Below are 13947 nucleotides of genomic sequence, written 5' to 3' on the forward strand. Positions count from 1 at the left end.
GTTTCCTCTAACCATCTAATGACCAACAGTGGTTAATCGCAGATGTGTATTTTCAGAAGACTAAAGAGGGTTGTGACCAGCCCTGTTTGTGGAAATAGTTTTAGTTCCTTTTTGACGTGCACACTCTAAGAATAGATCTAGACTCCAAGTGAAAATGACAGTGTGTCCAAGCACTTCAGTAGTCTAGGACATGGAGACCATGAAGGGGATCTGTGGGGTTCCTGCTTTCCAGGAAGTGAGATCTCCGTGCCTGGATTTAGCGATAGGTGCGTTGCTTCCTCGTAGAGTCCCATCCCATAGCCTTGTCTGTGGTAGCACACCGGGACGTGATCTATGGCCCAGGATGGAAAAGCCACACTGGCAGTGTTTTCTCCAGCTGTTTGTACCCACCTGCAGCTCTGTCAGAGGTGCAGAGGCTGACATTAACGTGGAAGAAAGGAAACTGTATGAAAGTGTTGGCATGAACCATCTGGGAAAGAGGCTTTCCTTCCCTAACCAGATTACCAAGGAGTGGCCAGGTGACTGACGCACAAACTAGAGCACTGATCAGTGACCCCCGGGCAGGAAGCCCCAGGGGATTATGGGAAACGGCTGGCTGATTGGGCCTCAGATGCATGCTGCAGCTGCATCAGGTGAAATCGCTTTGTTTTCATAACAGCATCAGGGATGAGATTAAGTTATAACTCTGATCCCGTAATCCCATTATTCGGAACTCTCGGTACCCACTGCACTCCCAAAAGAGCTTTGTGCTGATCCTACCCAAAACAAGACATCCTTTTATGTGTTTGGTTTGCAATGTGTGTAAGACTAACTACCATTGTGAAAAATGGTACACAATGGTAGTTAGCGCATTTTGGACACTCAGCAGATCCGTGTGACCGGACTGAGATGGAGTTACAGCACCTCAGGACAGGCGAGGGAGGAGGGATGATGAAGGGCTCCCTCGGGTTTGTGAGCGCAGGCTTTCAGCTGAATGACTCAAAACTGCTGACTGAATGCAGCGGAAAAACTGCGGCGGCCTGAATTACCGGCATCTCTTTAAGAAAGCAGAGGCCTCATCCCATAATGAAAAACCTTCTCTTACTCACCGTGTTTGTGAATATCCTGACGCCCATGCTTTTTTCGTTTGTGTCTTTGAGAGAATTTTGTAGAGAAAATGAACCTGATTAAACACAGGTAGAGGGCAAAGCATTCAAGGAAACTATTTCTTTTCTAGCATATTCTATTGATATGTAAATGAGACCACGCCATCAAGATAGGAGCATTGAAAATAACACTAAGCGGCTATGGTACTTATCACGGGACAAACAGGCCTGCTTATTGTATGCTTGACTCACCTAGGCTCTGGGCAAATCTGCTACCTGGAGTTGGCTAGTTAGCGCTGGGTTGGCTTGGTTTAGCTGTGGAAACAGCCACAGCTTGCCCTGTGTACAGCTCACCCACAGCTAACGCTCCTAAACTCCCTCTCTGTCTCTCTCTTTGTCATCGCTAGCAGAACATGAGCACAGTTAATGGGTGCATCAGTCACTGCTGGGGTAACCATAGATAATGTGTCCTGACTGTTTTCACTCTCATAATTTCATAATTAATCACGACGGGGGAGGGCTAGGCTGCACGGCGTGCTCATTTATTAAGGGGAAAATGCTGAGGTGCTGGAATTCAGCTACACCGTGACAGTCGTTTCCAGGAAGTGACTTACTGCTTCACTCCCCTGATTTAGTCCAACCCCCAGCTCCCCCCACCCCCAGCCAAACACACACTCATAATTACATAGGTTGTCCCCAGTACAGTTTGTGACCTGACATCCCACCACCACCACCCCCCTCCCCTACCAAGTTAATCATGCCATAAGAGGAGCTTCAAAATGACAAACTGAAATAAAAGACAGCCAATGCAGGGGAATAGATTTTCTTCCAGAATGAAATGTTTTTGTCATCAATTGCAATTAATTTAGTAGTGTGACTGATTCGAGCCATCATAAATCAACAGTGTGGGATGTGTAGAGACCCCTGCCGCCGTGTCTGTACCTCACCATACCAGCATTTTAGTTGCAGTTTCCATTCTCTCACTGTAATGACTTCATTGTATTTTCCTTGGTAAATACCTGCATCTCCCAGCCCCCTCTCCAAACATACACATCCCCTTCCCCCATTCTTTCGTTAACAGGCAAGCTGTTAATTAAGTGAAATGCCTGCCAAACAATTATCCGTCTTGCGGTCTGAGAAATGTTGAAAATGATGGTGTCCAACGGTGCCAAAAAAGAAGGCACATAAAACTGACACCTAGCGATAGGCATGCGGGCACCATGGTGAGAGATCCTGTAAAAACAAATCTGTTAACTGTAGGAATGAGGCCCCTTCCACACATAAGGGCAAAATAAACTATTACTGCGCTTTCACTGTAATTGAGATGAAGAATACCCAGCCCATAAATCTAAATGAATCCATATACATGATTTATGTTTACACAAACTTGCGGTACTGTTCAGATTCCAGCTCTCTTTCCTACCTTCTTTTCTTCCAATCACACCCAGCAATCAATCAATTTGTATTTATTTAATATGGAGTTCCTGGCTCAGGCATTGCTGCAGAGCGCATTACCTAGATATTGTGAAGAAGAGGCAGAATTACACACTGGTATGGAAAAACAGAACGTATCATCAAAAGTGATACTATGAAAAGCGTCAGCAAAAAGCAGCTCACCTTGGGCCAGCTGGGTTTTGTGTTGAGCTTGGAAGTTTTATCAACCAAAGCTCATACCGGCTCAATCACTGATCAGTGCTCTGAAGGAGGGCTGGAGAATCCATACAGACTGGAATCACCATTACTGACCATGTGGAACACATGTAATGGACACCTAATCAGACAGGATGAGCTCAGCGGGGTGAGACAGAGGAGCCAGACACGGCTTTCCCCTGAACTCTGACCCTGCGTCTGCACACTAAATCCACTCACCGTATCCACGCTCCATCCATCTTACATCCACACACTCCGCTTTCACAGACTATACCCACACACTCCACATTCACACACAACATCCACACACTACATCCACACACTCCACATTCACACACAACATCCACACACTACATCCACACACTCCACATTCATAAACTATATCCACACACTCCACATCCACACACTACATCGACACACTCACCCTCCACATTCATAAACAATATCCATGCACCACATCTTGCTCTAAGTTCACACACATTTACACACACTATATCCATATACACCAGGCAACATTTTCACCCCTGGTTGTTGCAACACCTGATGGCATTGCCATAATTCCATTCTTCCATTTTCTAATTGTGAATAAACGCATCAGCAGAATTCAAACCCTATGTCTGTCGAGCCACGCTTTCATGTAAACTATACATATGAGAAAAGGCAGTGGAGGAGTTTGCATTGGACTTTATTGTGAGATTTAACACGATGGGACTATTTTTGGGCGAGGGCTCAAAGCCCTTATCACTGCCTGAGATGGAGTAGTAGACAGAGCCCTGCAATGGTGTCTGTCTTCAGACCTATGCAGCCGGTCTCACCGCTCACTGCGGGGGGGAGGGTTGTGGGGGGCGTGAGGGAATGAGAAACAGGGGGACAGACGGAATGGGGGATGAGAGTGTCTCATTTTCAGTGCAGCATGCCAGTGAACCCACCCCCCCCACTCCTCACACACTGTGTATGTGGAGGAAATTGCTTTTCCTGCATAAAGGAGCAGAGAGAACAGGTGCAGCCATGGGGATGAGCACAAGGATGGATTCTGAGCTTCCTCCTTCTTTCCCTAAAGATCACTTTCTCTAAAAATCACTCCCAGCAGCTTCCCCTTCTCTCTCACTCTCTCAAAAATCACTCCAAGCTTCCTCACCTCTTTCCCATTTTCTCAAAACCACTCCAAGGACCCCCCCCCCCCCCCCCTCTCCATCCCTCTCTACCTTTTTCTCATTCTCTCTCACTCTCTTTCTTCCTTTTTCTCTCCTCTCCTTCTCTATCCCTCCCCCCCCCCTCTCTCAGATGCCTCAGTGCAGATCCTAATGTAGAGAGGAAGAGAGGATAATTACTTTGCACTGAAGGGTGACAGTGTGGGCACACAGTGCTGGCCTCTCCAAGCCTCTGTGACCAGAGGACAGGGAAAGGCATCACCAGCTCGCTCTCTAAAGGGGTCTGCCTGAGGGTCTCAGTCCCATGGGCAAAGCTAGAAATGTGCATGTAAACCTGTATTTTCATGTACATAAGCGTGCAAATCCTTAGGGCACTGGTTTGACTCTGATTCGAAGGAGACGTTTTGATGGGGTGATACTGTTGCATAGTGGAAAGGAGCAGGGCTCGTAACTGAAAGGTTGCTGGCTCGATTCCCCGCTGGGGCACTGTTGCTGCACTGTTGAGCAAGGTCTTTAACCCAGAATTGTCTCAATAAATATCCATCTGTATAAATTGATAACATGTAAAAATAGCAACCTATGTAAACCACTTTGGATAAGAGTGTCTGCTAACTGCCAGTCTTTTTAAATATCTCCACAGGCTGTGAATAGTCTTCCTTTAATCATGTTTAGGATAATGATGTGCCATTGGATCTGAAGTGTTGCTTCTGTGTCAGTATGTCAAGTGGCACACTGTGGCATGCTAGGCAGAGTGTTTTCGGAAGCACGGGAATTCTGGGTAATGATAAGGTGATGACCAAATGGCAGAATCTTCTGCTGCCGAGCTTTTTGTCACCAGCGCTGGGTCATCTGAGAGGGACGGGGGCATGAACCAAAGGGGACAGTTGGGAGAATATTCAGGATGGTTTCTGTGGAAACAACTCTACTGGGATCAGTAGAGGAGGGGTTGTGTGGTTTACGGTGTGCACTACCATCCAAACAGAGACTGTTTGTTTTTCCTGTGACTCGTACGTTGACCCTCAACCATTCATGACAAGTTGTGTCTGTGACCTGTGTCACTATTGAGTAGAACCAGTTTACGGATGCTTCAGCTAGAGCTTTGTGCCAGATGTTTACATAGCCTGTCTGCTTTGCTACCGCCATGTTGTTGATACAGTAACCCTCAGTCATTCTGTTGCTTCTGTGTCGAGGACCCCAATATGGCGGCTAGGCTAGTGAGCTACTCCTAGTAATTTAGCGGCGCAATGTTTTGGCAGTGAGATTGATGATTACTTCTCGTAACACATAATAATTTTTTTCCTGTTCATTTCATCTTTGTCATTTCTTTTATTTGAGTGAGGCATGTCAGCAAAATGAGTCTTTTGCCAAAACAAACATCGCCCTCACCACAGCCAAAAAGTCTTCTCACTGCAACTCAAAAAAAAAAAATCCCACGGGTGCATGTCACTGGCGTGTGACTTGCGTGTCACCTGCGTGTCACCTGCCTGTCACAAGTCTCTGTCTCAGTTTAAGGGCACACCTCACCCTCTTCAATATGTAAAACTATGATGTTAGAAAATGCTTTTTTTTGTGTGGCTGCAGAACTTTGAACTTTTTCTGTCTAGATTTAGTTTTCTCTCAACAGTAATTCAAATAGCATGTTTCCTGTGTATCATATCTACATTTTAGCAGTGACAAATTAATGATGATTGTAATAATAGAATGGGATAATAGTGACAGTTTGAAATCTGGCCTACACAGACTGGTAGCCAGGTTGTGAGGCTTGTAGTGTATACTGTAGGCCTGTGGTCGTGTGCGACCTCTGGCCACACCCATGTAGACAGTGCTATAGCCCCCAAAATGGCCTCAGGGGGACTCCCACAAACCAGCCCCTGCAAGCAGGGCATGCCCTTTAGTTCTGCCCCAACTCATCACCTGCTGTCTCTTCTCTCCCAGGACTGGTCAGGATTAGAGGGGGGAGGGGGAGGGGCAAAGGGACTGGAGACTTGGCCCACACCCTTTCTGTCACCCCTCATACAGGCTGTGGGTTCCAGGGGAGAGGGGGGGGGGTGGGACAGTTTGTCCCCGCAAAAAATAATTGAAGACCCCCAAACATCAGTTCACCACTTGCATGATTTGTTAACACACCTTGTATTTTTTTTTTTTTAAAGGCTACAACCATAAGAGCGCTAGGACTATTCCTCCACACTGTGAACGCTGTAACTTAGACCATGCCCCCTCTTCTAGGGCTGCTTGTGGCTAAGCCTTGGCTCCGAACGCAGCTGAACACAGCCTGGGTCCTTAGGCAGGCCTGTCCTGGACTCCGCCCCCCAGGATGTTGAATACCATCCAGGTCCTCTGCTCCGACATCGCCTCGCTCTCTCTGGAGGCCAAGCAGTTTGCCAGTTACACCGAAGGTGATTTTAACTATTCACACCTAGGATAGACAGCAAAGCAAAGCAAAGGATGAAGGGTGGAATGGGTCACAGAGGGGGGGGGCATATTACCATTGGTCACAGCTGCTGGTGATGTCACCAGCTAGGGGCAAAGAACGCCATCAAAATGTGTGACAGGGTGACATGTTGGTTAAGGAGCTGGACGTGCAATGTCTTAGTGGAAAGTTCATGTTTTGTATGTATTGAACTTTGTGCTTACAATGTGCTTAATTGAGTTTATATAAGTATCTAAGGCAATGTGCTAGTATGTAAGGCATGCAAACTCACCCTGGGTTAAAAACACATCTAATAATGAAAGAGTATAGTGTTTTGTGACGCTGCTTTGCCCATCACTATGTGACTATCAAATGCATTCAGCTGATCTGCAGGACGTAGGGGAGAATCAGTCAGGAGCTCCCAAAGAACCAACCCCCTCCATCTCATATTAAAACCCTTTTTTAACAGTCACAAGGCAGCATCAAATCCAAACTTCCATGTTATCTGCTAGAAATGCCTGATTGCTTGTGTTTGGTGTTGGGCTTTTTAAAATGTAAAAATAATGAAAAGAAGTCTTGCAGTCACACCACGTTTGTTATATGTGATCAGCTGGTCAGAGTATTGATTTAATTTCAGGCTAAGAACACACCACAGGGAATAGGTCTATACTTCATGGCTGTAATTAAATGAAAGCTTGGACCCCTGCCAGCCCATAATTATGGACATGGTAACATGGTAGCATTGCCTTGCGTGTCTATCAGAGGTTGCTGTTTCCACTGCAATTGCAATTTTGAATTAACTTCAATGTCGATGAAGTTTTGATTTAATTCTGAATTCATCGCTTCATAGCTTATTTGTGTGTCTTGTACACAGTTAATAAGCCTGGCCCATCTGAAGTCATGCATTTATTTTGAGCACAGTGTTACATATGAGTAGTGAATATATTATGCATTATATTCTCCTTTCAGAGTTACATTTGATCCATTAAGATTTTGGCTTGAACATAGATTATCATAGATTATACATTATTTTGTTTCAGTTGAATTCTTAGAGCTGTCTGCCTGCTAATATTTCTTGGTTAATCTGCTTTCTGGTGTGTGTGTGTGTGTGTGTGTGTGTGTGTGTGTGTGTGTGTGTGTGTGTGTGTGTGTGTGTGCGTGCGTTTCTGTATGTGTGTATATGTCTGTGTTTATGTGTATGTGTAAATGTGAATGTGTGTCTGTAGGTGTGTGTGTGTGTTTGTGCATGCATGTGTGTGTGTGCATAAGCTGTACCTGTATTTGTATGCCTGTGTGTCAATGCGTGTGTGTGTGTGCGTGTGTGTATCTGATGTTCGGAGTGTAGGGTTCTCTTTGATATGCTCTTGGTTCCGGCTCACTTCCTCCCATGAACAGGCGCAGGATCTTAAAGAGATTCCTAATGAACCGTAATGAAATACATGCCTGCAGGCCACGCGCTTCCAATTCACCTCGGAAATGATGGTCGCCTGCGTCTGCTGAGCTCTGGTCCCCTGCGCGTGCAGACGGCGTGCGTACGGTGAGGGACGCTGTTATGACAGACAGGGGTATTCACTAGCCTGCGCTCTCTCTCATCTTTCCATCTACAAACGCGATCTGCACTCTGCTGCCCGTCCTGATCCAGCATCAGGCAGCAGCATGTGCATCTCAGCTCTCGGCTGAGGAAGGGGAGGACGCATAGCAACACATAGCACTGATGCGGCAGCGGCGCTAACACTCTGTGATTTATCCATCTTGTGCGGGTTTCAAAAATAAGCCCCCCCGCACAGTTTTTTTTTTTTTGGGGGGGGGGGGTGAGGCTTGAATAACAATGTGCCTTAATGCATTCAGCAGTGTCCTTCTTAATGACACGATTGACTCCTCTTGTATTCCTGTGTGGCTGGGTTGAGTTGAAGCCGCGTTTGATGCGGGGGGAGATGACGGGACACCCAGGGGTTTCTGGTGTTAATAGAAATGGTGGGGGTGGGGGGGGGAGCACGTGCCCCCAGCATGCATCCCTCACAGACGAATCACAGCTGGCTGCAGCACTCTGCCACACGTCACCTCTCAGCTGCAGAATTTGTACAGGGGGACTGACGTACCCAATGCTATCTTAAAAACGCCTCACCGACACCATGTAAGATCACCCCAGGGAATTCAACGCAGGGTGCTTTCTTCAGAGTCTGGGACTCAGCTCTCATGTGGCCTACAAGCTTCACATTCTTTGCACTTGTATCAAAGAAGAAAGCACACGGCTGGGGAAAGAGGCAGGTACTTTACCCATAATACCTTGGAGCGTGCGGAGTGCCATGTACCACAGTGCTGCCAGACAGCCCCCCTCTGCATTGAGCTGGAAGGGAAATGGTTAACGCTGGTCTTCCGTGTGGCAGCAGCAGCAGCCGAGAGAATGAGCGCATCTGTGTGCATCGATGGAGGCGTTCTCTCTTTCTCTGTCCTGATTAGTAACCCGTATTGACAATAGCTCCTGGAGCAAACCAGTGTGACCAATCTGGGAAGGATTCATTAAGAGAGGGAATCCAGAAGGCCACTGAGCAGAAACACTGAGCGGATCTGCCTTTGTGTTTGTGTAAACGCCTCCGTGGCGTTATCAGTTACCCCTCTGAGCCTCTTCCTTTTTTTTTTTTTTATACAATTATTTACAGCTATCCATTTATACTACTGGATATTTACCGAGGCAGGGGTACAGCAGCAGTGCCCCAGTGGAGAATCGAACCGGCAACCTTTCAGTTAGGAGTCCTGCTCTCCTGCATTGCTGCCCTAGTCCAAGCCTAGTGTGGTATAAGGGGTAGTGGTAGCATGGATACTTGTGCACCTTGTGGAACATGCAGTAGGAATAAGATATGACAGACAAACGTGCTCCAGCACAAGCACACACATACTCTCTCTCAGGCTCACATGCTTTGTACAGACAGAGGAGGAGGAAGGTATTCACCAGGGGTTTCCTATGCCTCTCTTACTCTTCTTGAAGACTCCTCTTGACTGAGGATTGCAAAGCTGTGTTTGCTTGCCGTCTACCCTGGCGGGGGTTTTATTCTGAATGCGTGGGTGTGCCTTGTCAATATGCAGAGGATGGAGGCGTGGGTGGAATTATGGATTCTGTCAGTGCCGTCTCCCTCTGTCTAGATTCCAGCAATGAAAGGCTGTGTGTGTGCGCGTGTGTGTGTGTGTGTGTGTGTGTGTGTGTGTGCGTGTGTGTGCGTGTGTGTGTGTGTGTGTGTGTGTGTGTGTGTGTGTGTGTGTGTGTGTGTGCGTGTGCGTGTGCGCGTGTGTGTGTGTGTAGGTGAATATCAATGGCAGAGTGTGCATTTGTGTCTGTGTGTGTGATGTCAAGGGAAGGGTGTCTGTGGGGCTGTGTGTGTGCATGTTCATGATGTTTACGATACCCGTCCATCAAAGCCATCAAAGGCATCCCGGGTTTAAAAAAGCTTTTGCTTTTCATTGAGCCCTGTGCCAGGTCGGCTTCTCCGTTGTTTGTGGAGAGAGCAGGGGAGCGGTGCCACGCTGTCTTTGTCTCCATCACTCTGCAGCCCACGCACATTTGATATGCTGCAGAGAGGGCTATACGCGGCCCTTCCAAACGGGCGAGATCAGAGCGCTTTTCACAGGGGTGACTCACACTTTCCACGTCACTGAATTCCGCCTGAGAGCACAGGGTCCCCCCGGCTCGGGGTGCACGGGCCACGTTTCGCTAGACAGATGAGCGTAACGCCGCGGTGTTGAACGGGGGGGGAGCAAGGCATCTGGCTAATGTTCCTACATGATACCCTCCTAAAAGTGCCCCCCCCCCACAGCTCCCAGACTGCGGGTAGCAGGCTGTCAGCTGATGACGTGATGCGCAGGTGGTCTGTGGGCTGGCCGCGTGGCAGCGTAGCTTCGCAGCAAAGGGACGTGCTATTTCCCCCCCCCCCCCCCCCCCACCCTGCGCGTCCCGCTCCGCTTCGCTGGAAAGGACGCGCCTTGTGAGATGACCTGGAATAACTGCTCAGTGTCTTGCGCTGTTGCTATGGCTACTGTTAAAAGGTAGCAGGTTTGAGATGCTGTCGCTGCGCAGCAGGGCATGATGGGATTGGGGGGGGTGTTCATTAGCGTCACCGATGCAGCTACAAGATCGAATCTGTCCGTTTGGAGTGACTCAAATGTACCTCAGCTATTAGCTTATTTGGCTCAGCTATTAATAAGAGTGAGGAGTAGTGGTATTATACCCTTATCTAATATAGCTCATGTATTTCACATTTCACATATCATCCATTCACACAGCTTGTCATTGACAGTATTGATTAAGGGTTAAGGTGATGGGCACAGCATCATGACCTGGGCCTGGATTTTAACTTAAAATGTTATGGTTACAAGTCCATTTACTAAGCATTTCATCGCGTCTAATTTCCTCATATACCTGTGCCATTGATTCTTGTCTAAAGAGACATTTTGGCATTCATTAGCAGCCATGAAATATCACCAGTGCTTACATTTACATTTACAGTATTGACAGCTACACTGCTGCGGATTCTTATTGGATGCAGATTCTATGATGTTTACTTTGAGCCCAGGGGATTCCATTCGGAGTCAGTCTTCTTGAGCGTTCTTCAGCATGCTGTCACTTGTCATGAATACTAGTGCGCTTGCAGGTGTGCTAAAATCCCGGGGTTGAAACAGCAGGCATCGTTCTCCATTGTGGTTGCATTGTTTTGCTTTTGTTTATTTCATATGAAGAGCAGGAGTGTTACCACGGTGATCCTGAAACAATCCAAGCCCCAGGGGATCCAGGCCCTTTTCCCTGGCAGATCAGTGACTTGTGTATGGAGTAATCCTGGATGACAGGATGAACGGGTCAGAATTTGGGAAGTTCTTCTTTATTTGCCATAGGTAATGTGCCGAAAAACTCCACTATTTCCCCCTCCCTGACCTCACCCACACAGTGTCAGCAGCACACCGTTGGATGAGCAGGCAGCCCAGACTGTAACCACTGCTGGTTCCCCACAGGGGCAGAATCTGGCCGGGAAGCTACAGTCTGGCAGGCTGGCATCAGAGAGGTTCCTGGTCCAGCATAAAAGCTCCTCTGTTCGTGTTGCGGCCGTTTAAACGGGATGACCCAAATTAAAATGCTCCACCCTCATGTCCCGATGGCTCAGACTCTTCCTGACATCTGCGACTTATTGTGCACCTGTTTCTTTTTTCGTTAAAAAGGCTAAACGGTTTAACACACCCATCCTTACCCTAAGAATGACAGTTTCTCTGATCGCGGATGTCCAAGGGTCCTGTGAGACTCGACAGCAGATGTTTTCGGTTTTGTCGTTGCCGTTTCCAGACGTCAGGACGGTTTTCACAGTGCCGTTAGGGCTTGTCTGTGCGGTGTGTGGTTCCTCTCAGCGTGTCATTTCAGGAACGGGGGATGGGGGGTGTGGGGGGGGGGGGGGGGGGGGTGAAGGGCTGCATTAATATGGCTGTGTAAATTAGCTTTTACATGCTCTCAGCATGTCAGCATCTGGATTCAATATGCCTCTCTTGCTGAACCCCATCAACACCCCCAGTCCCTGGTCTCCCTCCGCCACCCCCCTCTTCCTCCACCTCCACTGTGACTGATAAGAGATTTCTGCCTCTCAATCTAATTATTCTGACGGGCCCCAGGGGATTGTGGGTAAAGGTTTGGGGAGGGAGGGGGGGGGGGGGATGATTGGGGTTTGAAAGAGCAGAGCTGTCACACATGGCCTGGCTCTGGTCACTTGGATCTGGGCCTTTCCCCGTCTCCAGGGTGTCCCCATCTCTCCCTGTCAGCAGCGTGTTGCAGGGAAGGGCTGGCCGATACCCTAAATCTCTGTTCCCCAAGCAAGTTCCTGGTGGTCCTGTGTGTGTGTGTGCGTGTGTGTGTGTGTGTGTGTGTGTGTGTGCTGGGTTCTTTCTCCAATGCCTTCTTTTCAGTTTTGCACCCTGCACATGTGCCCTGTACTCACATTTTACTCCAGAGAATTTTTAGACATGATTCAGCGAATGTGTATACAGATAGCAAACCTAAGCAGTTCGGACAATGAACTCTGCATCTACAAGGGTTTGAATCCCAGCCAAAAAAGCTGCCGTACCTCTGAATAAGGCTCCTCATTTGTATTACTCTGGGTTAAAAAACATACATGCTTACAGTATCTTGCACATTTATATGTAAATCACGCATTTCCCAGGAAAAGGCAACCACTATTGGAACAATATAATGTAAGTCTACATGTTAACTGCATTACCATTAATGTGGTGGCCGATTAGAGATGTAACATCCCTTAGCATGACCTTTGACCGCCTTTGTGTGTCTGTGCAGTGGGAGCAGGGGGTCTGGTGGCATACATGTATGTGCGAGGGAATGAAATGCTAATGGACTGTGAATCCGCGGTGTTGTAGATGCTACACGGTGTCAGCAGCCTAATTGCATCTTTCCCTCCAGATGGTAAAGGAGGGGGGGGGGGGGGTTCTGATCATTTCTCTCAGATTTCCTGAAATAGAATTTGACCAAGTGAACCCCAGGCCCATAGGGGGATGTCCTACTTTCTGCCCAAAGATTCAGTGCCGGCACGCTGCATTAAAGAGAAATAAAACAAAGAACAGGAATGGATAGAATATTTCACCATCCCTAGGGGTGAAGAATTTCATACAGTTTTTGCAATAATATAGCATAAAACCACAACGATGAAAAACATAGCATTTACGAATGGAAACATATGCAATATTTATGAGGATTCTATAACAATACACCTGATATTGACAGTTTTCACAGAGGTCCCTAACTATGCACGCAAAGTACAATAAATGCAGCTCTCTAATATTGTTCATGCATTGTTTAGTTAAAGTTAGAGAAAAAGCATCAAATCAGTTCAATTACCCCCTCAATAAGTAAAGATGGAGCATGATGCACACATACATGCATATTTCAAAACGAAACATTAACACAAGTCAGGTTATTCTCATTTTGCTGTCCGCGGCGTGTGAAGAGTCATCTCGGTCTGCAGGCGAGCGCGTTCGATGTGTTTCTTTTCGTGTAGGTGATTCCCCCTGTCTTGCCCCAGGATTGCGCTCTAAACAGGTTCAATCACATTAGCGCTTCACAAACAGCCGAAGAATAATAAATAGGCAGCAACCGTTTAATCACTTGAAATGTCAGCAATTACACTACAGGCTCTTATTATGGGGTTTGTCTCGTTAATTTGATAGCATCCATTACAATATGTCTCTTACGCTTCTAGTTTTCAGCGAGGAGAAATGCTTTAGCCACCATAAGAACCTGTGGGTACAGAGCATTCAGTTCTACAGTGTGGGTGATGGATACGGTGATTTGTACTGAATTTACATTCACATTTACATTTATTCATTTGGCAAACGCTTTTATCCAAAGCAACTTACTAGTACAAGACAAGCAAAAGCCATACAAGGAGTCAGAATAATAGAAGTGCTGAATGACAATAGCTGTTTCAATAGCTGGCCAGACAAGGTACAAGCTAGCTTGTAGAGACACAAGTGCATTTAACCATTAAAATTAAAAATTCAAATTAAAACAGAGTTTAGGACAAAAGAAATTGCTTTGGATGGTAGTGATTCAGGTGATCAGGTGAGCGTGGAAGAGCTGTGTCTTCAGATCTTTCTTAACAGTACTGGTGTG

The 13947-nt window shown here is 47.1% G+C and overlaps 1 protein-coding gene across 3 annotated transcripts in view; it reads left to right on the plus strand.

The window, feature by feature from the left end:
- LOC118793259 (serine/threonine-protein phosphatase 2A 55 kDa regulatory subunit B gamma isoform) overlaps positions 1-13947 on the plus strand; it is a 66502-nt gene that overhangs the window by 13190 nt on the left and 39365 nt on the right. For 2 of the 3 annotated variants that reach the window (XM_036551349.1, XM_036551350.1), the window contains exon 2: positions 6113-6282. The exons of the other annotated variant lie outside the window; for it this stretch is intronic. In XM_036551349.1, coding sequence (XP_036407242.1) covers positions 6201-6282 — 82 coding nt within the window. In that variant the 5' untranslated portion in view covers positions 6113-6200. The remainder of the gene's footprint in view (positions 1-6112; positions 6283-13947) is intronic. 3 annotated transcript variants of the gene reach the window in all.

This window comes from Megalops cyprinoides, chromosome 18 (assembly GCF_013368585.1).
Source record: "Megalops cyprinoides isolate fMegCyp1 chromosome 18, fMegCyp1.pri, whole genome shotgun sequence".
Taxonomy (NCBI): domain Eukaryota; kingdom Metazoa; phylum Chordata; class Actinopteri; order Elopiformes; family Megalopidae; genus Megalops; species Megalops cyprinoides.